This window comes from Pteropus medius, unplaced genomic scaffold (genome assembly GCF_902729225.1).
Source record: "Pteropus medius unplaced genomic scaffold, Ma_sr-lr_union100, whole genome shotgun sequence".
Classification (NCBI taxonomy): Eukaryota; Metazoa; Chordata; class Mammalia; order Chiroptera; family Pteropodidae; genus Pteropus; species Pteropus medius.
Genome location: NW_024344378.1, coordinates 46,556,281 through 46,581,918, shown reverse-complemented (window position 1 = coordinate 46,581,918; position 25,638 = coordinate 46,556,281). Strand labels below are relative to the sequence as shown.

Sequence of the window (25,638 nt, the reverse complement as noted above, 5' to 3'; positions counted from 1 at the left end):
AAAATAAAATACCTAGGAATAAATTTAACCAAGGAGATAAAGGACCTATACACTGAAAACTATAAGACATCGATGAAAGAAATTGAAAAAGACAAAAATAAATAGAAAGATAGTCCATGCTCATGGATTGGAAGAATTACTATGGTTAAAATTACCCAAAGTAACCTACAGAGTCAATGCAATCCCTATCAGAATTCCAATAGAAGGTGTTCTGAGATGCCTTCCATAATAGCCCTTACCCCAAAGGGATAGAGACCCTTACTGTGGGCTCCCATACCACTTTGGGGTTGCTTCTATTATGGTGTAGTGTAACCATCTGTTTACCTTTCTATCCTGTCTGTCCCTTTGTCTAGACTGTGAGATCCTTGAGTTGGGATCTCTTTGATATCTGTATCACTGATGTCTAACAGAGGGGCTGACCAACATATCCAACGGGCACACATGTTTTTTCAATGAATGAATGGTTGTTCATTCCACACTTGAACAGGGAAAGCTATAGGAAATAAAGTAGTGTTATCTGTGGGAGTAGTCTACAAAAATGGTTAATTTCTCATGGAGCGAACATAGTGGTATGGGAGATTCTGATTCCTAACCATGGTCTTGACCTGAAGGCCCATAAAAGGAAGACACTCCAAAGTGTATTCTAGTAGAGCTCTATTAGATTGGATAGAAGCTTCTCTGAAAAAGATTCTTTTAAATGTACGTCTTCTTTTTAATTCTGTATTTTGATTACTGCCTCAACTTTCCTCTGGGTATCGTGTCAATCATGGAAATATGTTGCTTCTTTAAAATTACTCATACTACTTGGGGTAATCCTATACATTAACCTTTATATTTCTCTATATCTTTTTCAAGTAGCTTGTGATTCTCTGGCTGATACTGTCTTCAATACTGTATGGACCTTGGGCTGCCGACCCTTTATGAATAGTCAACGGGCAGCCTGCATCTGTGTGGAAGAGGAGAAAGAAGAATTATGAGGAAGAGGTGATTCCTTTTGTGGTTTTGAGTGACATCACAGCTGTCGGTCTTGGAGATGGTAGTGTGACAGATGTATCTCATCCTTTTTTCCAAAAGTTTGGGTACCACAAAGCAGGAGAAGAGAAATATTCTACAGCTGAAAAGTGAGTCCCATCCTTTGAGGAGAATTGGAAAAAAGATATGGAGTGATTTGAAGCCTACTCCTCACTTTAACACTGGCCTCTCCAACCAATACAACTTGCCTGGAAATTCAGTTCTTAGCTTAAAGACGAAAATTAAGACTAAAATACTGAGATTCCTGGACTTGATAATTATATTAATAAGTGAAATTTTGGAGAGTCCAACCATTTGGGAGACAATGACTTTCCTCTGGTCCATGTTTCAGTCACCAGTAAGCATCTCACATTTAATAAAGTGTACTTTTTAGAAAATTTGAAATGAGATGAATGAATTCCATTATCGCCATTATGCTTCCATTTTCATTTAGAAGAGATCAGAACCCAACCTGGTAAGTTCCAGCAATAATAACAGTTATTCCCACTGGTGCCAAAAAGAACAAGTGGTCAGAGGCTTACCTCATTAAAGCCAATGGAGGTGGAGGTCAGACGGAGTTCGGTCTCTAAGGTTCTATTTTTTCCTTCTGTGAACTATTCCTGTTGATATTCCCAACTACTAGGTAGTCTTTGTGTCATGTTAAGATATGAGAAGTACTTGGTAAAAACTGCCACTGAAGATAGCTAGGAAAAGTCCCTGAAATCTGAAGGGAGTGAGAGACAAGTGGTCATTCCCTAAATAGTGGTTACCAACTCTGACAGTGGATTAGAATCACCTGAGGAGTAATACAAAACAAAGAATCTCTGCGTGAGGTATCTACGTATGGGAATACCTCCTTTCATTGTGCTTAGCTTTGTTACACTTCACAGACATTGCATATTTTACAAATTGAGGGCAAGATCTTTCACCAGCAAAACGATTACAGCTCGCTTTATTGTGATACTCACTTTATTGTGGTGTTCTGGAACCAAACCAGAAATATCTGAGGTATTGGCATTTTATAAACTCTCCTCAAGTGGTTCTGATGCGCTGTGAGGGCACTAAGTTCAGGGACTGGCAAATGAAGGCCCTTGGGTCAAATCAGATCCAACGTCTGTTTTTGTAAAGTTTTATTGGAACACAGCCATGCACACAGATGTTTATGGCTGCTCCTGTGCTACAACAACAGAGTTCAATACTTGTGACAAAGACTGTATTGGGCCAGAAAGCCTAAAATGTTTACCATTTGGCCCTTTACAGAAGAAGCTGGCCAACCCCTGATCTAGATCATTTTCTCCTTCCCTTCCTTTTGTTAATTTTACTGGTTCCATTAAGAATTGTTGATTGTAGCCATTTCTAAAAGAAAAAGAAAACTGTTTTTTGATCTTATGCAAAGCCATAAAATTAATTGGCATATTAAAAAACTGGATTTAACTACATGTAAAATTTATCTCTGTGGTTTATGATATTTATTTCAATAAAATTTATTAAATACAAAACAGTATGGTATATTTTTATACCCCTTTCTCTTGTCTTATCAGTTTGAGGGCATAGAATGCCAAATAATGGCATGTGATACCAAATTTTAATTTTGTCTACAGTTCAGTCATTGAGCCATTTAAACCCATGTTTATAAATTTATTAACATTTATTAATTGAAAATATTTCACTTAAGACAATATAAAAACATCAAAAATATTGTGCGAGGGAAAAATCAAGTAGTACTTTTAAGTGCACATTTATATTGATAAACTTCCAAATCCCCTATAACTATTCTGTATTTGAATTAAAATTTCATGATATAATTATTATTTACATATTTAAGGAGTCATTGGGTATTTAAATCATAGTTTCAAGCAACTATTTAATTTTTTTAAGTTCCTAATTTGAAATATTATATCCAATTTCTCATTTTAGTGGTTCTACTGCATTCTACACTAGGTATTTTATTGTAGGAAAGAAATAGGGGAAATGGATGAGCCGCTTTCTTCATGGACAGCATAGCTTTCAACCTTTGGAGGATGAAGCCCCAGCTGAGTCAAGTCAGTAAGCAGTGAGCTGACCTCTCTTGACCCAGTGGGCCAGAATTACAGTGAGTCAGTTCTGGGAGTTTGTCTAAACCCACAGCATGAGATTTAAAGAAGAGCAATGTTCTAGGGTGTTGACTGATGTTCTCAGAGGGAATGGGAAGAAGCTGCAAATAGACAGGCAGCCCAAAGCCAGGACTCGGGTGTTGGATGTCCTAGTCCTCCCAATCAATGCTGATGGGGCCCCCGGTCAGCATCTGGCTCTGCAGACCAGCCACGTCCTCTCCTTCTAGTGCCTCCCGACGCATTCGCTGGTGGCAGCCCTGTGCACAGCGGGAACGCTCCTCCAGCATTCCACAGACAAGGACTCGGCAGTGCAGAAACACTTCCTGAAAAGACCATAATTATAATTAACAAAAACAGTGATAACAGCCATCACTTGTGGGGCATTTTCTAGAAGACAGACACACTATACTAAATGTTTCATATGTATTATCTCATTTCATCTAAAAAACAACCCTTTGAGGTAGGTGTTAACATCTTCATTTTACAGATGTGGAAGCAGAGAAAGGTTAAGATACATGCCCAAGTCACATGTCTAGTAATGTGGCAAACACACTGAGTCCCGTGGGTGATTTAAAACCCATATCCATAACTCCTGTGTTTGTGCAGAGCCATGAGAGACCTTTTGAAGGCCACATCTAATAATGTTAACATCTTCACCCCTCACATCGAGATCTGGGAATAATATTGACTCTCAGGTGTTTCTGTATAAAACAAGTTCTTTCTCCAACTTTCTTCCTATAAGTAACTTCCCAAAGTATGCTGCCTAGTTGAGGAGGGAGACCAGGATTAGCCGCCATGGTTGGCAGTGGTTCTGGAACAGTGATGAAGCTGAGCTGGAAAGGACATCAATACACTTAAATGCAGTGTGGAAAAGACTGTTGGTCTCTTAAACTTCCTTCTGTTGAAATGTTTCAACAACTCTATTGAAACGATAAACAAAAAACTTCCACCTTAACATACTCTATATAGCCTCTTATAACCTCTGTTCATGTATGTATTTTTAATGTAGTATATTCAATATGCATGTAAATTGCTATGACAACAGTTTTTTCCTATCTCTTTTTTCTATATTTCCATATTTCTATACCATTTTAATAATTACTTAATACCACACTAATTACTATATTGCAGCCCTGTCTGTTTGGGGGCTTTTTTTTCACTCCTCTAATAATAATGCTCTATAAACACATCCAATGAATCTTGTTTTTCTTTTTTTGCTTGTTTGTTTTTGAAAAACTGTCTGAATTAGAATTTTTAGACAAAAGAATATGATTTTATGATTATTATATAGTATTAGGCAACATTCCAGAAAGTGTACCAATTTATATTGCCACTGTATACTTATAATTTTGCAAGCGTTGTGATTTATAATTTTTGTAAATTTAAAACATATAAAATAGTCTTATAATTGTTTTAATTGGCATTTTAAGTACTATTTTCACCGAACGTTTTACTATTTGTCCTTTCCGTGAAATTTCTGTCCATGTTCTTTGCCATGTGACTACCACGCAGGCTTTTTCAACTATACTTGCCCACAGGATTTAAAATTGTGATCATATAGTATTTTTTTTTGAACAAGCAGTTATTTTATTGGGAGGGGGCAGATAATTATGACATTCACGAAGGTGTTAAGCTTCTAGATGGCTAGTTTTACAATATTTTTCATAGAGGTAATACAGATCCTAACCGTGGGCTTGTAGAATGTCAACAAATTAGGACACTAAAAAGGAAGGCTCAGGTCAGGGGGGTTACGAGGTAAAGGTGTTCAGCTTACTTTATGGTCTTTGCCTACAAACTTGAAGACAGGGACCTGGAAGTGCTTTGCTAGGTGATCCCGCGATGTGTACTGCTTTACTGAGTCATCTGAAACACAGCTGAAAGGACAGGACAGCACATAAGTCTTGATTGTTTAAACAGAGGTGGAAAAACAATCTAGGCCAATATGTTTGGTCCAAGGAGAGGCAAACTGGGTGGAGGAGGCTGGGCTGCACTCAAGTTTTTTAAGGATGAAGAAAAAATGAAATTCCCTTCCCGTGAAGGCATTTTCAGACACAGGCCTTCTCATTAACACTCTCTGCCCATCTATCACTCACTGTGCCCACAAACTGGGCACAAGGACCTCCTGCTAAGTCAATATATTGAAGTATTAGCAATAGCAACAACATTTATTTCAAAGATATCTTTTGAAATAAAGGTATGTTTGTAAGGCTGTATTTTCATTTGTAACATATTGTAACATATTGAAGGCTTTTTTAAAACTAGGTTTCATAAATATTATGAACACCAAAGTCTCACCCATGAAGGGGATTCAAGGTTGAGCAAACCCCAATTTGTGCATCAAAGAGCTGCATAAAGATCCCAATTTCTTAGATACTATTGGAGGAAGTCATGCACCTCCAAATTGTTTTAATTCCTCTTTTCCCAAATTTAATGCTAAATTATAGTTTGATAGGTTTTTGGGTTTTATTCTCAGGTCTACTGCTTAAAGTTAACTCCTAGGCTCATCTCAGGGTTAGCTGGAGGAAAAGAAATGTTATGAATTCTCCAGTTCAGGCCAAAGGTTAGTAGTATTGATGAAACTTTCCTCCCTAAAGATCAAAGGCCAAGGATCACACTTGTATTATCTTTTCTATTCTGAATTCTAAATGAACTTTTCCCCCTAAGAATATTTTCCTTTCTATGGATACCTAATAGTTCCTGTCTAACGGGCCAGGAAAAAAAGTAGGGATCAGCTACAAAAGTCTGTGAAACTGGGCTCCATGAGCTTACAGGCCACTTTCTAGTTCATTGCTAATTGTTTCAGTACAGTTGAAAAATCCAATAAAATTATTTAAAAATAAGGCATCTTCACTTGTATTACTACTGGTATTCTCTGAACTGAAGAGGATCTAAACATATAATATGCTTTCTTCGTTTCTTGTATTTATGTATTCATTGTCATTTTCCTGAGGTAAAATTAATTTCTATCTTCTGATTATGTTCTATAATAAATCCTATTGCACTTCTAATCTGTGCACCACACTCTGCTGGGTGCTGCAGAGGATATAAAGATGAATGATATGGTCTATGAAATCAAGGAGTTTATAGTCTAATATTTATAATAATAATAATAGTTACACAACATTAAAATGGCACTTTCATCTGTTTCGGCATTTTCAATTTATCTTTATCTAAAAATGCTAGGGGGTGGGAATTGGGAATAAAAGATAAATAAAATAAAATAACTGAGATGTGCTCACAGTGTATATAACGCACTGGATTTCAAAGACTTAGTTAGCAAAAAAGAGAATGTAAAATATCTCATTAATAATTTTTTTATTGATTAGCTGTTGAAATAATATTTTGGAGAAAATGGGTTAAATATATAAAATATACTATTAAATTTAAAAAATAAATTGAAATACTACTATAGTTGTTTATAAGAGAAAATGAAGCAGAAAGAGTTGTTCCTGAGTACCACATTACAGAATAGAACCCAGGGCAAATTCTGGCTCTTGGTTTGGTGTTTGCTGTGATTAGATAATGCTAGTTCTGTCAGCTTCAAGTTCATGTGCTAAAAGAAAAGAATGATGATATATGATAATCCAAAGAATTTGGTTATCTAAAAGTTGTCCAATATTCGGTTTAGGAATTCAATAAGTTTCTTTTTTTGGAGACTAACTTTCTAATTCTACTTTGCTTAGGCTCATATTAAATTATTTGCATTCTCAGAGCATATGCCAACTAAAACTAGAGGGAGGTGAATCAGATGTGCTAAATATCAGGAGGAATCCGGCCTGATTTAAATTTAAGCCAAGGACAAAGAATCATCAAACCATTTATAAATATAAGTAAACGACATTATGTTTACTTTAGGGCTCTAGACTATTATGATAAATAATCATTCAATAATTCATTAGGCGACTATTCAATGACCCTTACCATAGGCTAGGCATTGAGGAGGATGGGAAAGGTAGGACGGTTTCTAGTTCAGGCTGGAAGAAATCAGGGAAGGCTTCACAGAGAAAATAAACCTGCTGAATCTTGAAGGACCAGTAAGAATTAGGGAAAAAGGGGAAGAAGAGGTGTAGAGTCAGGAGGGTGTAAGGAACAATAGAGTTTGGGAATTGCCTGTAGTGCCCTTTGGCATGAACAGAAATTCGAGAAAGTAGAGGTCAGCGGGTGAGGCACAGTGAGCCAAGCTGAGAGCTGGGTTCTATCTTGAGGGATTATCTCATATGCCTCATTATTGTTCTACCCATTATTGTACTGGAGATGGGACTATTTGCCTGTTTACTAAATAGGCCTACACAGCGGTGTTTTTTATTGTTCTTACCTCTGCTTTTTAAGCATTTTAATTTCTTTCACAGCTTCCCCCTTCTCCACCCCCGTTTTGTATGTGATGGAAAATTAAATAGCATAGCTTCTTAGAACTGTCTAAAATAAAGTATATAGTCCTTAATGGAGAGTCTGAATAACAGATATATAAATAAACATCACAAGCTTTATTGAGATTCAAGGTTACGTGTTTTCTCAGTAACTGAGTTACGATTATACATTTATTTTTGCAAAAATAAATACGAGGGGCAGAGAAAACTCTTGGTGTGAAGGAAATGTTCACTATTTTGATTATAGTGATGATGGCTTCACAAGTGTAGATATCAGAACTTTCAAAACTGTACATTTTAAATATGTATATTTATCGTATGCCAATAGTATTTCAATAAAGCTGTAAAAAATTTAAAAGGAAACAAAACCCACTCTCCCCTAAAAGATAAATCCATTCCCTAATCTACTTAGCATTAAGTATGTGATTGAAAATAAGAAATAAAAAATGATACTTAAAACTTTTCATTTAAAAAGTTTCTGGAGATTACTTTAAGATGTCAAGAAATCCAAAGGGCTATAGATCCCTGTGAGACCTATTACTGGCCACCCAAAGCAGCTCGCAATGACACATTTTTCATATTCTGAAAACATGCTAAGGAGACTATCAGAATCTGAGGCTAGAAGTACTCCTGCTGGTAAACAGTTAAATTCACAAACCAAAGGAAATCAAGACTCATTAAAAAGTTTTCAGCAGGGATGTGACAATATATACATAATTTTTTCTTTGACCAGATACCCAGCTACTCTGTGGAGCTGCGTTTTGCAAGTTGAGATTTAGGAGCAGTATTAGGAAGCTGTTCTAGCAGCCCAAGTAAAAGATAATGAGGGCTGGAATTAAGTCAGTAAGAGTGGGATAAAGAAAATGGGGTATTGCTATTTTTAAAAAAAGCTTCCCAGTCAATTCTAATGTGCATTATGGATTGAAAACCACTGTGCAGCAGGTGAAGCTTGCCTGTGATGAGAGACCTGGAGAAGTAAAAGCAAAGTAGAAATTTCAAAAAAAGGGTCTATCAGGCCAATTAGCGAAGGGCATGAACCAGAGGCAGCCTTGTGGCACTCTTACTAGGCCATTTCTCTTCTCTTAAGCTGCAGATCCTGACCCTATGTGAGATATGTACCACCTGACATTGAGAACAAGGAAGAAACTGATGAGATAACTGCCATGAGTTTGGGGTTTGAGTGTGACTGTCCTGGGAATATAAGCAATGAGTGTGACGACTGCTGGACTTCCAATGACACCTTGAGACACACAAGCTTCTCAATCCAAGGAGACTTAGAAACATGGAAATCTCCTTTGTATAAAACAAGCAAACAAAAACAAATTTGCTTGATCTTTCTGCTCCTAAAATCTACCAAGTATTTCTTCTCTCTCCTTCACTATCGAACTTCTTAAAAAAGGAGTCTGCATTTGCTTCCACTTTCTCATCCCCTTGGCCTCCTGAGCGCCCATCTGGCATCATGCTCTACCCTCTCTGAGCAGGTTAATCAATCTGGTAGTTTTGACTACAAACGGGTGATTCTCTGTCTTTTATCTCTAGTCCTGACCTCACCCCTGGGTCTAACTGATATGCATTTCCAACTGCCTGCTGAACTTCTCTTCCTATGAATCCTGTAGGCACTTACAATTTGATATTATTATTTGGAATTATATTTAGTATTTTTACCTCAGATCTTCCTTTCTACCTATGTACTTTCATCTTGGTTAATGTCACCTAGTCGGTTATCCAAGCTAGACCTCTTGGAGTCGTTTTTGACTCCTCTTTCCCTCTTCGGTTTTTACCTCCAAAATGTCAATAAATCATTTCTGAACTAATTAAGAGTTCACAAGAGTGCCCTGTTGTTTTAGGAGGTGACTGATTGTGCTTGCACACTTAGAGGCTGGATGCGAATTGGGAATAATAAACAGTTTAAGCAGCATAATTACCCATCCCGGATAAGGTAGTACTTCAGGATCTCATCGATCTTGGAAGTGGGGGTGGCAAAACAGCTCTCCACCAGGCTTTCTAAGCCATTCACGTGCACCAAGGGCTCGATGCCAAAGTAGAGGGAGTCACGGAGCTTAAGGGTGGGCAACGCTTCCCGGTAAGGCTCTTCGAACTCGTTGTCCTTGAAGATCTCCAGGGTGAATGGGAAGATTCCATGACTACGGCTCATGATTTCCAGTGGGGTGTTTCGAAGGTTGGGGACGTATCCTTCGGAAATGGTGTACAGGCGTGGAAATTCGCAGGTCACAGGGATCAGCAGCTTGCTGGTTCGGATGATGATGTCCCCACTGCTCCCCGGGGTCTGCTTGGGTAGACCTGTCACAAGGTTGCTAGCCACAATCTTGTCATTTACCACCTGAGCCAGGCCAGGATAAAGAAAGAGATTTTACATTTATTTCCACAAAGTAATTTTTCCTCTTAATCACAACAATCTCCAAACCTCAAAACACGTTAGGGATTTGATTGCTGAAGCCTGAAACATTTTTACTTTACATCTTACTTCATGGTCAACCCACACATTCTTTTGGAATATTACTCATAAAAACCTGAGCTATGCAGAGTCAGCAAATTCAAAGCTCTGATATTTTAGAAACAAACAGCTTATATATATATTTTTTTCTGTAATCCTAGACCTGGTGATCATGCTGCAGCATGACCTTGCACTGAACTCATCCACACACAGAACTTCAGCTGTCACATTTATGTCCATAGTTTTCCATTTTTTATCTCCAGCCTCGTCAGCTCTCTTGTGTACCAGAAACTCTGACTCATCATGGGGTATTTCCATTTGATTATCCACAGATATAATAAATAAAACCTGCCTAAAGTGGGACCATCTTCTCTTTGACTATCTGCCCCCCACCCCATGTTTCACCTCAAGTCTAATTAGCTCTCTGATTTGCTCTTAGTCATAGTCAATAAACAAATATTTGTTTAATCAAATGATCACAAGGGCCTCTGCACTGATCTCTGAGATCCAGGTCGTCTTTCTGTCTACCCATTTTGCACACTTCTGATTTCATCAGGACAGTGCCAGCTTAACGCTATGTTTACAAGATAAAGCCTGAATGCCTCACCTAGCATACTAGGCAAATCTTTGGAAGCAGAGTGGCCTGCCATCTACTTTTCCAGCTTCCTTTTCTGATATGAACTCCTTGCCAGTTAGGCTGCATTGCCCATTCACTGCAGCATAGGCCTTACCTACTCCCATCTCTGGGACTTGCACACTTGTTTCCTATCTGAAATGCCCTTTCTTTTCCTCTCTACCTGTATAAACCACACGCACATTTCTACCTCGATTCAAGTTCTATTTGTCTTGACTGCTCCATTGTTCCTTTCTGGCCTCATATAGCACCTGTCATCTGGATCGCTGTCTCTTATTTATAGTTTGTGTGTATTGTCAGCTCAATACTACTGTGTATGCCCCTAAAAATCAGGAAACTTATTTCATATATCCCTTAGACTCCCCAGCACAGGGCTGTGCACAGATTCTTCGATGAAAGTATAAAACTTCTACCTCCACCTGGTTCAATACTTGAACTCATTTGCTGCCTCATAAACGGACCACCATCTATATCAGTCACTTTCTTCAAGTGAAATAAATGGTACTGGTGCTGATGCACTCAGGAAAATGTCTACCTGTATTGGAGAGATGGGTCTGTTTGAGAACAGAAATAGCAGAATTCTCCTTAACTTCCTATCCTCACTGTGCCAGGATCATGGCAGATGCTCAATAGTACATTTTTTAAATGAATGGCATATAATATTTTGAATTCCATTCTTTCATGTGGAAATATTCCATCTAGGACACAAGCCATACCGCATACCTCTGTCGACTACCTCCCAAATAACTGGCTTTTGGTCATTCCCCAAGTGTCCTCCAGGAGGAACCTACATCGACCACTGTGCCACATGTCTTGAGGGAGAAGAGAATGTTGATGTGGGTGCCATTGGATACTCCTCGGCAGGAGGTGTTGGTCAGGAAGAGCTCCAAACCGCCGACCAGGTCCCTGGGGATGCTTACTTCAATGGTGTTGGACTTGCACAACACAGGAACTGTGGCAGAAAGGGGCTAATGTTAGAGCTGGGAATCCTAAATGGGGAAAAGGGTAAGAGAAGTCTCCTAGGAGAAATAATTTCACCCTCACAGAACTTGAGCTTTCTGTTCTATCCTCAAAGAAATCCTTGAGGCTCAAAACAAGTTGGTCAAATAATGCTCCTATTATTCCCCAAATGAAAAAATGTTGTGTTCAAGTTTCAGTTCAACAGATATTTATTGCAAAGTGTGGCTGGTTTAACTGCATGAACTGAAACACTTAAAAGATTAACTTTTAGCACAAACACAATTTATTGGGAATACAGAAAAAGTACTGCTTTGATGTAGGCTTAAATGATACTACTTTGATTTTATGGTTAATAATTGCCCCATAAAACAGAGGCAATAAAAACAGTGTTAGTACACTTGGGGAAAATTTCCAAATTGTCCTTGCATTGTTCAGTAAACCATAAACCCTAACTATAAATTCCACTTCCACTTAAAATAAAAAAGACTGCTTTTCCTTAGTGTTACCAATGCTCACTTCTTCAGACTCCGCAAAAACCCAAAAAGGAACACTTATGGGTACTGTCAGAAAATATGTGAGGACAATATCAATATTAGGGGACATATCATAACAAATGGTACAGTAAAAAAAATCAAATCAGGGATAGTTGCTTATTAAATATTTGGTGGATGAATGAATTAATATTCTGAACATAAATAACTCAATTTCCAGAAAACAGTTCTCAGTGGATTGTTGATGTTCCTATTGTAAGTGTAGGGAGAAGAATCAGTTTTCTATGGCTTTCAACTTAGTTTCACAACCCAATTATCTGTTAGAAAAGAGAACTGCATCAATGTCTTAGACTTCTAAATTCAGTATTAGTTATACAAATAATAATAGAAATGTGAGGGGGAAAAAAATCAAAGGTAAAAAGCAAAGGAAACCTTATGATCCAGCAATCCTAAAGAATTAAAAGCAGAAATATTTGCATACCCATGTTCATAGCAGCACTGTTCACAAAAGTCAACAGGTAGAAGCAGCCCAAATGTCCATCAACAGATGACTGAATAAACAAAATGTGGTATATATAGGCATTGGAATATTATTCAGCCTTATAAAGAAAGGAAATTCTGTCACATGCTACAACATGGATGAACCTGTGGACATTATGCTAAGAGAAATAAGTCAATTGCAAAAAAAAAAGACAAATACTGTATGATTCCACTTACATGAGGTATCTAAATTAGTCAAATTTACAGAAATAGAATGGTGGTTGCTAGTGCCTGGGGGAGGGGGAAATGAGAAGTTACCGTTTAATGGGTATAGAGTTTCAGTTTTGCAAGATAAAAAAGTTCTGGAGATCTGGTGAATATACTTAACACTACTGAACTACACATTTAGAAGTGGTTTAGATGGTATATTTTATGGTATATATGTATATTTTAACCACGATTTTTTTAAAAGCAAAGGAAAATTAGCTTTTTTATAGTCTTTTCTTGGAGATCTCTTTTTAATAACACCATAGTGAAGACGTAGGGATATACACTGCTGGAAGAGGTTGTGTTCTAAAAGATGAGAATCCTGACACATATGGGTAAGGAAGGCAGAGAGACTGGGGAATGGGGAGGAAGTACAAATCAGAGCAGAGGTCAAGCCCATACATGTACTACCTTGGCAAGTGTGGTTATCCTCAGACAGCACCAAGCCCCGGGGACATTCACATTGATAGCCCTTCTCAGACGTAAGGCAAGAATGGCTGCAGCCTCCGTTGTTATTGTGGCATCCTTCGATGTCTGCAATAAAAACCAAAAGAAAAGGAAATAATCTTAAAGCCTTCTTCCCCCAAAATTCTGGTTCTTGGGATGGCACTTTGCATTAGGGATTATACTTAACTCATCACAGTATCACTGGGGCCTAACCCACTCACTAAGACATGTAGGGAAGCCCACAAAAAATATTTATTAAATGTTATAGCTACAAAGAGCAATCTTACGACATCTACAGCTCTACCCACTTAAGCTAGTCATTTTCTAAAATGCTCTTCAATCTGGATTTGTCTGTTTTTCTCATAGTTGGACTATGTTTTGAGGCTGTGGACCAGTACCAGTCCGTGGCCTGGTAGGAACCATGCCGCACAGCAGGAAGTGAGCAGTGGGCAAGCGAGCCAAGTTTCATCTGTATTAGCAGCCACTCCCCAGCGCTAGCATCGCCGCCTCAGCTCCACCTCAGATCATCAGGCATTAGACTCTCATAGGAGCACAAAAAGGTTGAGGGCTCTGGATATTACCTTCTCGGTCAGGGATCATCAAACTATGGCCTGCTACATGTTGTTGTAAATAACATTTTATTGGCAGATAGCCACACCCATCTCTTTACCTATTGTTTATGGATGCTTTCTCATTGCAAGGTCAGAGTCAAGTAGCTTAAACAGATTCTGTATAGTCCACAAAGCCTAAAATATTTACTATGAACAGAAAAAGTTTGCTGACTTCTGTTCTAGGGGTAAGACAACAAAAGGGAATGCTTTCAAATCATGAGATGCTGATTTCCAGTTATAGCTGTAACTCTTAGTTCAATAATAGTAAAAAAAAAAAATTAAAAAGGATAAAAGTACTCCTATGAGTTTTGAAATAGCTGAAAGTGATATATAACAGTGTAAAAGAAAGCATAAAGGTATGCTCTAAGACGTTAAAATCAACAATAGAAAAATTTTTTCTTAAAAATTATCTTCCTTAAATCACTTAATTTCTTTGGGTCTTAATTTCAATATGTAATATAAAGGGATAGACTTTATGTTCTTTCAGGGCCAGGTCTAAAGCTACAAAGCATAAAATAAATTGGAATTCCAAGTTAGCTTGATGGATTTAAGTCTCTTACAAAGATATACCAAAATGTTTAGAATCGATATATCTGGCAAGTGTCACTGAGGATCATTTTAGTTATCTTTCTTTTATTCCTCTGTATTTTCTTCTATGAACATAACATTTTCAAAACAAAAAAAACAAATATTACTTAAAAATTAAAAAGAACTTTTTATTTTGAAAAAGAAGATACAATTATCTAACAGACTAGCTAAAGAAACAAATGTGTTTAGACTATCAATAAGACTTAAGGATTACAAATACGACTCAATCATAAAGCGTAGCTAACGAATTTTATCTTCTGCTATAATATTTTTCAGTCATGATTATTATGTTTTAAAATTATATGAGGATTAACTGTAATATTTCCAATAAACAGTTCATGAATAATTACAAATGTTCCTCATGGAACATTTCATTAACATTCAAATATGCAGAGATTATTACATAAAATAATTAAGATTTAAGAAGGATTCAGGACATTACTCTTATTCAATAAAATTTAAAGTACATTTTGTCCTGCGCTAATGAAGAATAGTTTAATATTATGGTTATTGGTTCCTCAGTTAATACCGCAAACATTGTTGCATAGAATAAATTGTGGGCACTAGCCATAATTTTTCCTTTTGGAAAAATTATCTTATTATTTCGAATACAACTAGAATAAAACGAATTCTTATAAACAGTATTATAACTTTATTAAGTTACATATTTAATTATCCTGTGGGACAAATCACATCCTCTATAAATAATAATTATGCCATTTATCTCTTTATATAATTTGCAAAAAGTTGGGTTTTTTTCCCTCTTAATTCCCAATGTTATGAGATTCAGACTTACTAAGGTAGAAATGATGAAATTTTAGTTGTGATAATTTGCAAGGGCCTTAGAGAAGGGACTTTATCTAAGTTTCATATAATAATAGTAAACCGTTTCCATTTCAATTATTTGACATACATTACAAATTCGTTTTTATTACTTAATCATGTAAAACATATAGAGTAGTTCTACTATTAAAAATAGATACTTTTATCCATTTCCAAACAAAGTATTAATCTCCAAGAAAAGCAAAGTATACAGGGGGCAAAAATGGCTTCATGTAAACCAGTTTCTCAAACTCTTAAGAAGGTAAGACTCATCTACAAAACTTGGTAAAAACACAAACTCTAAGGCCCATCTTGCCCCACTGAACAAGAGTCTCTCCTGGAAAGAGGCCTGAGATGGGCCAGTTTTAAAAGCACCCAGGTGACTCTCCTTAGCTGGGAAGTTTGAGCAACACTGTTGTAAACCATTTGATATGCACGCCTTGCTACTCTGGTTGTGCTCCTTTGATCTCAGCGCAGGTGTCACCTAGAAGTTATCTAGAAAGGCAGTATCTCGCTCGGCCTGATCTGAAACCTAGTGAATCAGAATCTGCATTCTAACAAGATCCCTGGTGATTCACAGGCACATTAAAATTTGAGAAACACAGAATACCTATTTTTATTTTCCAAATTAAAATGTAGCTCTCTACCTCTTGTGAAATGCAACATCTCCCTCCTGTGAAATCTTAGAGACTAATTCAACACTAAATTCTGTTGCAAGCATCCTCAATGATCATGAACCCCTTCTGTCATTTCTTGACGCAGCCAAACTGTTATTCTCTTCTACTGTTGCGCAGTTTTATGAACATCAAAGAATAAGCCAATGGCTTAGAATGGGCTCTTGATTCGAATCCTTTTTTACCCAGTCTCACCTTCACAAGTCTTGCCATCACTTCTTAACACACGGCCAACCCCACATGCACAGCGATATGAATTTTTGAGGTTTACACAGATTTCACTGCAGCCACCATTGTTTTGCTCACATTCATTTTCATCTGTAGAAGAGAAACCACACCGTTTACATACTGCTGAGCAACTCATCTTTTCAACTCTCTTAGCAGAATCTTTACATCTTTTCAGATCCTGCTGATACACTTTCCACAGCCCAAATCCCTTGCTGAGATCCTCAAACAAGTTATTTGTTCATCTGCCCTCTGCTGGAGCAAAAGGCACCTATTTGCCAATTCCCCCTAAAGGCAAAACAGTGAGGAAATGAAGTCCCTTTTGTTACCGGGGTTCATCTGTTTATTTGCATTGGTGAATCTCGATTTCTCCAATGAATTCCTGAAGATTTGCTAAATAAATACAAATTTATAAATCAAACTGTGTTTTAAATGCATTAAAGAAACTTACATTGCAGAAGAAAATATCTGCCAAAATTTTTGAGGCAGTCTTCTATCATAACATGAACAACTGCCTTCAAAACCTCTTTTAAATATTGAAATAGTCGCACATTGTATTTAAGCAATGATTGTGAAGTCATTTTAAGAATCTGATGAAAGAAAAAGATTCTTGCCATTAAAAGAAAAAAAATAGCACAATTGGCAACAAATGTCAACCCCTTTCCTTGTACAAAGAGAAGCATGACCTTGGGACCAAGAGAGGAGACAGGGTTGAATTAAAACTCTGTTCAGGACCCTGGCAAAGATATCCCCATAGTGAAATGACGAGTAGAACTTTGCGCTGAGGCCCAGGGAAGCAGTAAGGAAGCTCTCTGCCTGAGGCCCCAGGAGAGAAAAGCTCTGTAAACCATGAAAGCCCCAAGTCTGGCCCTGCCATGGCTGAAGTGTGAACTTATACCTCCCACCTGGTGTGGGGATATGGAAGCTGAAAAACTGATGTAAAATTTGGCCTGGACTGGTGAAGTGTCTGTGATGACTGACAAAAGCATTTAAAAAACTGTTCTGTAGTAAAACTTCCATAAACCAGGTGATTAGTGTAGAATCCCAAAGGAAAACAATTACAACAGAGGAGGATTTGCTGTAAACATGAAGAAATATTCCACTATAAGGATTAGTTGGCAAGATAACGAACAGGAGGCTGTGAAGTGGAAACAGAAAAATCCATAATACAAGGATCTTGAAAAAATCACCAAACAAATAAAATGTTAGTAACCAAAACGAAAGCAGTATGTAAAAAGACAAAACAGAACTGAAAACAAACAAACATGTAGAACTTAAGAATATAGTCAATAAGATCGGAATCTTCATGGGGCCCCCATGGCCTAAAAAGTAATGGTTAGAAGAACTGCTGGCCATCCTGGCTGTGGCCACACCAGTCTTTGGGTCCAGGCCTGTGTTCTAAGCCTGGACTGCTTACCTTGGGACTGATTTTTTTTTTTATGTGAAGGAGAAATGAACTTCTATTTATTTAAGTCATTGTTATTTGAGGGGTTATTGTTATTTACAGCCTAACTTAGATACTATAATCCAGCAATTCCATGTTTGTGGGTATGCTCTACAGAAAATCCCACACATGGGGTAAGGTATCATTTTTATGTTAATTTTAAGAGCACACATACATATAATAAAAGCATAAAAACAGGGACCAGAAGAACTAACTTCGAAACAGTAAGTACTACAGAAGATGAGAGAGGAAAATGAGATGAAATGAGATGACTTTACTTATATCTGCAAAATTTTATTTAAAAAAAAAAAGGAAGAGAAATTTTATAGTCAAATTTGGGTACATGAATATCTGTTATATTATTTTTCTATATTATTCCTCTGCCTGAAAAAAATTACATAATTTAAAATAAATAATTAAAATTATATTACGTTAAAAAAATAAGGGAAAATTGACACATGCACATAACTTTGCCTCTAGCTTTAGGAAATTCATGGTCTCTCTGAAACTGATTGACAGGCCTCAGGTAGAAACTGGGGCCTTTTCCCTAAGTACAGATAGGCACAAATGTCCAAGATAAATTGTTAAGCAAAAGATATGTATGGTGTGTATGATCTTTGACCTTTAGTGTAAAAAAGAGCAATAAATAAACATAAATATTTGTATTTTTATATCTGCCTGAAGAAACCCTAGAAGCATACATAAGAAAATAATACAAGAATTTACTTGGAATGGGGTGGTGGACGTGGGAAATGGAATGAATGAGGGACAGATAGCCAGACATTTTACTGTATATCTTTTCATGCTGTTTAAGTTGGAAACCATTTAAATATACACCTATTCTAAAGTTATGTTAAAATAAAAGCAAAGAAGTAAATGAATTAGAGTAATCATGGTGATCCCATCATAAAGTAGATAAATGTCGAATCATATTTTACACCTGAAACTAATATACCATTATACATCGACTATACTTAAAATTTTTTTTAATGAATAAAGAACAAGTCCTGCCAAATGAAGCTGGGGAGAGGTGGTAAAATAAATGAATAAATAAAATAAAATGAAACGAAAGTAGTTTCTAACAGGTGTGTGTGTGTGTGTGTGTGCGCGTGCGTGCGTGTAGTATGAGGGGTGAGCAGAGATTACAGGAACCATTGTCTCTCGCACCCCAGACTTTTTAGCATGAAATCACATAGTCAAAATGGACTATGCAAGAGTCCTAATAGCTGTTATAGGAGGGCCTAAACATGTTCCACAGGATGGTCCGTGGGGTTCATTTAGGAGACTGAAGAACAAACACTTTTCTAAAATTAGCCGTTTATATCCTTTCACCCTAATCCTCTATCTCATTCTGACCTTGTTACTGCTCTCCTTGAGAAGGTGGGCAGTCTTCTCCTTTCTCACTAGATTTGTTTTAAATCTATCTGAGTCTGAATACAACAAGATTTATAATATTAAAGGGAAAAGAGATGCTCTTCAATCCTGGATTTTTCAACTCTATTTTCTTCCAGTTATAGACAACAAAACATGCATACAATAAGACAACTCTGGATTTCTTAGAAGTAATCTGACTCCTCTTCCTTACTACTCAGAGAAACAAATATTAGATTGGTGAAGCTGTAGAACTATGCCCTTAGATAATTCTAGACCTAAGTTATCCAATAGAAATATAAAGCAAGCCACACGTGTAATTTAAAATTTTCTAGTAGTTTCTATTTAAAAAATTGTTAAAATTGGTGAAATTCATTTTAATAATATATTTCATTTAATCCAATGTCTTAAATATTTCATTTCAATACATAATCAATGTTAAAATTATTGAGATATTTTTCATTTTTTAAAACTAGTTTTCGAAATCTAGTATATATTTTATACTTATGGAATGTCTCAATTTGGATGCTACGCTTTCATGTGAAATATTTGATCTGTTGGTTACTCAAGTCATCGAAACATTTTCAGTTTTCCAATGACTGAATCGGTTTGTTTTTAAAATTAAACTAAGTAAAATTAAAATTCAGTTTTTCAGTCATACTAGTTACATTTCCAGAGCTCCACACATGGCTAGTGGCTCCTGTATTGTACAGAACAATTCTAGACTTCCTAAACATGATTTAAATTTGGCTTGAGCCTTTAATTATGAACTAAAAAGGCAAACATCATTCCAAGTGTTCAGAAACACAAACTGGAAAAATGATGGAGCTCTGAGTCAGGAAGAGTTTTTGATTTGTCCCTTTGATCTCAATAGTCTATTTCTACTTCAAGCTTAGTTTCTTACCAAAACACGTCTGCCTGTCAGGGCCTAGCACGGTTCCTGGAGCACATATGCACTCACTGGTATCCAAGCAGCTTCCATGGCAGTCCTCATCACAGATGTCATAAAAATCTATGGAAGGATAAAAATGTCCTTTTGTGAGGGGCGAAGACCAGAAGACACTCTCGTTCATGAGAAAGCCTCATGAGTTCAATCATGGGGTATGAGCTTCTGGCCAACATCAAGAGAATTCTCATCATTCAGGGATTACATAAATCCAATGGAAAGAGATACTACCCAGGGGCATCTTTTGTCATTTAGATCAATGATTCCTGACTTTAGATCCACAGGCCCTTGGCTGGCCAGAGAGTTTCTGCAAATCTAAATAAAACCTCACCAAACACAAGCTATAGATTAAATAAACATTATTTCCTACTCTTCTATGTACTCTATTTTTTAAATGTATACAGATTTTGAAGGGATTGATAACACAAAAATTCATTTAAAAGTATTGCTGACATCAAGTTGCTTCTTCCCATATTATATCATTTTTAAAAATCAATGGACACTAAGCGCGATGCTACCACATGAATGTCTGATATACATCTTTAAAAGAGGTCCTCTAAGCAGCTCCCAGGCAGCCAAAGGAAGGTGCCAGCTGCCCACTGGCTCTCAGAGGGCAGAAGCCACACCTGTGGTCCCAGAGCCCAGCACAGAAGGAGACATGTCTTAGATGAATGTTTCAGATATTTGTGCAAATTTACTCTTGCAAACTCCTCAGTCTGGAGCACTTTCTCCTTCAACCATTTTCTGTTTGACAGACACATGGTAGGAGCTCAAAAAATATTCGTTGATAAAATATATGTATTTGACTAATGAAGAAATGATTCATATTCAGTACCAAGAGCTATCATATGTAAATAGCATTGATAGAAAAATAATAAGAGCTAAGCCAAGGCAAAAGGAATTTTGAAGAATGAGAGGACATTTTCCCTGATGAGGGCATTACTGTGGGGCTGGGAACATGAGAGCTTTCTAAGAAAGACAGGAAGAGAGGAGAGTTAACATTTGCTGAATGCATGCTGTGTATGTAATAAAAATAAAATAATATAAAATAAAAGGTGTCCTCCATAGTCAAAGGGTCAGAAACTTATTATTTAGAGAATCTAAATCAACACTGCATTTTCTAACATTTTTTTTTTTTCACAAGAAATGAAAACAAAATAGAACTGATCAAAGTCATAGGTCCTTTCCCTTTTTATTCTCCAGGAATTTTTCAGAAGTCTAAGAACAAATTTCTGAAATCACAATCCAGAGATATCTCCATGTTATTGAGACTCTGAGATACTACCATAATTGAATTTCATATGGCGCTTTTCTCTTTGATGCCTTGTGGGGGAGGATAAAGAGCTCAGGAAAGGTACTCACAACCACAGTAGACATGAAAGCATACACTGGGCTTGGTCAGACGATACACATAGTAACCTCCAGGGCAAGCCTTGACCTCCACCGTGGTGTTCCAGAGGCAGCAATTCCCATTGAAGCTCGCACAGGCCTGGCGTTGCACAATGCCATCACCTTCTAGTGGGTGGCTGCCATTGAGCCAAACAGGTGCATGGGTTCCACAGTGGTTTTCTGGTATGCAGAAGGTGGGCATGGCATCCCCAGCCATGCCCGTGAAGCGGTACCACTCCCCATCCACATGGTTGTCACACAGAGGTGGACCTTGAGACTCATCAAATTGATAGTCAGTGTTCCTCCAGGGCTCATTCAGACTGATGTAAGCAGAACAAGGATCTAGGGCTGGGAATGAAAAGAACACCTCAAAGGTACTTTTTGATATTTCAGATCATAGAGACAATAGCCTGAGTCCACCTTCTTGATCTTGCATTTTGGCTTTTTCGAGTTCAGAAAAAAAAAAAAAATCCAAAATCCCAAGAAGTAGCTATTTAAGATCTTCCAGTTTGCTTTAAATGTGTTTCGCAAATGCCTTTTATGAAATTATTTCAAATCTAAGATTTAGTATTTGCATTGAGCTAAACTTTTTATCCAGGGTAATCATTTGATGGAAGGATAGTTGTTCAGACCAAGGGAGGTTGGGGTTATAGTCTCATTGAAGTCTGCTCTGCTCAGATAAAATTTTGAGCATTGCATTCATACCTGATGGCTATATTTTATGAAAGTAATGACAAACTTGGTGTCCAGAGAAAGGAGTCGAAAATTATTTACTAGGGAAGAAGCTGAGAACTATAGTTTGGAGAAAAGAAGACTGAAGAATATGCATATCACTTTTCAGACATCTGGAACAGGTTTGTGAAAGAAGAATTGGGTATTCTGTTATAAGAAGAACAAATTGTTATGGGGAAGCACATTTCATTCAGCTATCCAGTTAACGGAGAGGCCGTGCCACAGTGTGGTAAGCTCGTCATCTTTGGAAATTTTCAAAAAGTATTTGGATGGTCATTTGTAAGCAAGATTTTAGATGGAATTTTGTACTAATGGGAAGTTTGACTTGATAATGAATCTGTAAAACTCACTAAAAAGGAAAAGGCCTCTGGCATATGTCAGCTGCTTCGAAATACACAGAATACTGGCCAGAGTTACCAAAGACAGTCTCGAAGTCAATCGTGTATATTTTCCATCAGCTTATTGAAAATATCATGAACTTAGTGTATTCACAATTAGCCATGGAATTACCATGTGTAATACAGCAAAATTTCTCAAGCATGTGTTTTTAGTGCATACATTGCATAGACAAATATCTCATCAAAAATATATTAATAACTAAAGACATCAACATCCCCAATATTCTCACTGCTTCTCTCAATTTCATGGAAACATTGAATTAATATAGGCAAATTATATGAAGAATCTGTAAAACCAAGAAATTCTAGAAAGGAGCACTAGCTAGAGAGTACTATCCTTCTTAAATGCGTGTCAAGCTGACTTAGCTGACATTGTAGGCAGAGAATTCACATTATGGCTGATGCGTTTTGTGGGCAGGAATTTCAGTTTCAGCAAATAACGCACAATAATTAAATGTGAATGGGTCATGATCACAAAGTGTTAAGTTGTCTAGAAAATACTTTAGATTTTTCCTGTCTACATTTCAAACTCAAGTTCACTCTAAACTTCAGCTGCATGTAGAAGAAGGTGTAGCTTAGTGCTAATGGCCCCAACGAAAATATGACAGTTTGGGACAGTAATAAGAATATTGCATTATCTGGAAAAAAACACACTTAAAGAGTTGTACATAGATGGATCAACTTTCTCCTTTAAAATGTCCCTGAGGTATCCCAACTGTGCCCTAGATGTCTTATGTCCTTTGAGGATAAGAAATGTCCTCAGACAGACTCTCTGTCTTCACAAAAGGGAAAAATTCCTTCATCTGCTCTCTAGCTGTGGTTTTCTTAGGAAGCAAGGTTTTCAGGGCAATTTCACATGTGATTATAAATTCATAGAAATATTTGATTCATTTCCTTGGCTCTAATTTTATAAGAAATGGTTAAGTGCTCAACTTTTAATGGTTTTTACAGAAGTTCCTAAACCTCCCTGTTTCATGATTTATAAAGTTTTCCTTAAATTTAACTGTCATTTCTTGTGCTGTCTGTTAAAAATTCACTTCCTCTTGGGGTGTAGAGGAGGTATGGCACAAACAGGAGAAATTTATGTGCTATCTCCTGTAAAATAAATAATAATTTTTAAAAATGTTACCCATGTAATATTTTCAAACATTAAATATATTCATTCCACTCTATTCCCTAAGACAGTAATTCAATCTTTTAATAATTTAGCCACAGGCGTTAATCCATATTGCATCCTAATTTGCTGATATATATTCTCCTCAAATGGGAGAGCTTCAAAAGAAAGGCCCCTTGGGTTCCTTTCAGAGTTGGAGTTAGGGGCCCTCGGGCCTGCCAGAAAGCAACTCCACCTTTAGTAGGACGCATGCCTGCCAGACATCCTGCTGGCCACCCCTCCCGGGTCTCCCCACGGGGACGCAGTGTGACGGCTATGCTCCCCCAGGACCAGCACCTCATGGTCGTCCAGTGCAGAGAGGTAAATTCAATGTCTAGGTACTTTTGTCTCCGGGTTTGCAGAACAAGGAATCTCCAACACTCCAGGTTCTCACCTGGGAAGCCCCAACTCCGACGGTTGTGGTCGCCAGACCCCTGCCCGCGTGCTCAGTCCAGAAGCTCTCCTTCCTTCCCTCTCCCTCCCTGTCCATTTCCGTGCTCTTCTACCTCGCTTCCCTCTTCCCCACCTCCTCTCCTCTCCCTTTGCTCCCTCTCCTTTTCTCTCACTTCCCCTCTCCTTCCAGGGTAAGCATCCCCCCAGCTGCCTCACCCCAACCCCCAAGTTCTTTTATTTTTCTTCTGATATGGAGTTAAATGTCCTAGAAGGGCTGGAAAAAAAGAAAAGACAAAAGAAACCTGGGGAGGGAGAAGGTGTGTAATTGGAGGGTACAGGAGGTACTTAGAGCAGAGTAAGAAAGGAAAGAGTGAGAAGAAAGAGGAGTGGAAGTTGAGGGGAGGACTTTTGCTTAAACGCCTCTCGATTAGTTTTTGGCAGCAGATACAAGGTGCTTAATTAAACTTAGCTCAAGCCTGTCTTTTTAAAACAGACTATTAGAACAGTTTTAAATCCAGAGAATAATGGAGAAGGTAGTACAAGTAGTTTCCACACACCCCATGCCCAGTCTCCCCATTATGAAAATATCATACATGATACCTTTGTCGCAATGAACAAGTATTTCATCCAGGATACATTACATTTAGTTTTCATGTCCATAGGGTCTCAAGCCTATTTTTAACATGTATCCTTAAAGATGCTAGAGCAAGGCCTGAGTTACCCTGAAGAAATAAATCAGGGTCAATGAAATACTGAGCTATTCAAAAGTGCCAAGAAGGAATGTTCTCTCCATCTCAATCTCCTCTCACCATCTTTTCCAATTAGAACTTAAATTTGATTGGAAAAAGGAGAGAGACATTTGTTAGTAACTGGAATAGAAACTTTCCTTTGCTTTGTTGGCTAGTCTTGTGCCAAGCCTGAGGAAGGAGACAGTTTAAGATTCACTCAGTCTGTGTAAAAAGTTATATTTTCAGATGTCAAGACTAAGAAGTTGATTTACCAGATCTGTGCCTTTCATGGAAAGATAGCCTTCAATCAGTCTCTTGAAATCATTAAAGAAAAAACTATTCTCAACTCTAAAAATCTTATTTTTGCTTTTAAAGTTGGAACTATAAAATTGCCTAGAATATAAATAGGTTAGAATTCCTTTTACACGCACTCCAAAAAATATTTAGCTAGTGGAAAGCTGTTGGATATGACCAATCCATGGAAATTTTGAATGCCCACGCAAGAGGCTAAATGGAACACGAAACAGAAGTTCTCTGAAAATATATCTTCATAGGTTATCAGTGACTTTCTCATACTATTCTAGACTCAGTATTTAAGGTACTGGAATCTAGCTCTCGGTAATCTGTTCATAATAGCAAATTCCTACAAAACGTGTAGTGTGCCAAGTACTTGACACGAGACTTACTCATTGGTGCCGCAGGTGAGATCGTGATGAGGAGGCAGGTGAGAAGCAGGAACTGAGGCATCTTTCTGGAACAGCCACCAGAAGCAGACGGGAAAAGTCTCTTAATTCCAGTTTTTCTTTGTCCTCTTCTTTTTCAAGCACTTTAAAAAAAGGCCTCAAGGTTCTTAAGAAGAAAGACTTCTCGGTACTGGTTGGGGCTTTATCAGAGGAAAAGGATGAGTGGGATAAGATATCCATTGCTCTGGCCTTGACCCCAGATGGAAGCACTGCTTT

General features: G+C 37.4%; 2 protein-coding genes across 4 annotated transcripts in view; one reads left to right on the top strand and one right to left on the bottom strand.

Annotated features, from left to right (window-relative positions):
- The window catches only part of PLA2G12B (phospholipase A2 group XIIB), an 18,665-nt gene extending 17,277 nt beyond the window's left edge, over window positions 1–1,388 (top strand). Inside the window, exon 4 of one of the 3 annotated variants that reach the window (XM_039872089.1) lies at window positions 856–1,388. In XM_039872089.1, coding sequence (XP_039728023.1) covers window positions 856–977 — 122 coding nt within the window. In that variant the 3' untranslated portion in view covers window positions 978–1,388. The remainder of the gene's footprint in view (window positions 1–855) is intronic. The other 2 variants (XM_039872090.1, XM_039872091.1) reach the window with 2 other exon arrangements.
- On the bottom strand, window positions 1,075–25,638 carry OIT3 (oncoprotein induced transcript 3). Its single transcript, XM_039872088.1, has 9 exons — window positions 25,366–25,638; window positions 21,249–21,623; window positions 19,845–19,952; window positions 16,096–16,218; window positions 13,170–13,292; window positions 11,352–11,512; window positions 9,397–9,812; window positions 4,879–4,978; window positions 1,075–3,427 (listed from the first exon to the last, which is right to left on the bottom strand). Exons 1-9 carry the CDS (start codon window positions 25,424–25,426, stop codon window positions 3,254–3,256), a joined length of 1,641 nt encoding a protein of 546 aa, XP_039728022.1. The 5' UTR covers window positions 25,427–25,638; the 3' UTR covers window positions 1,075–3,253.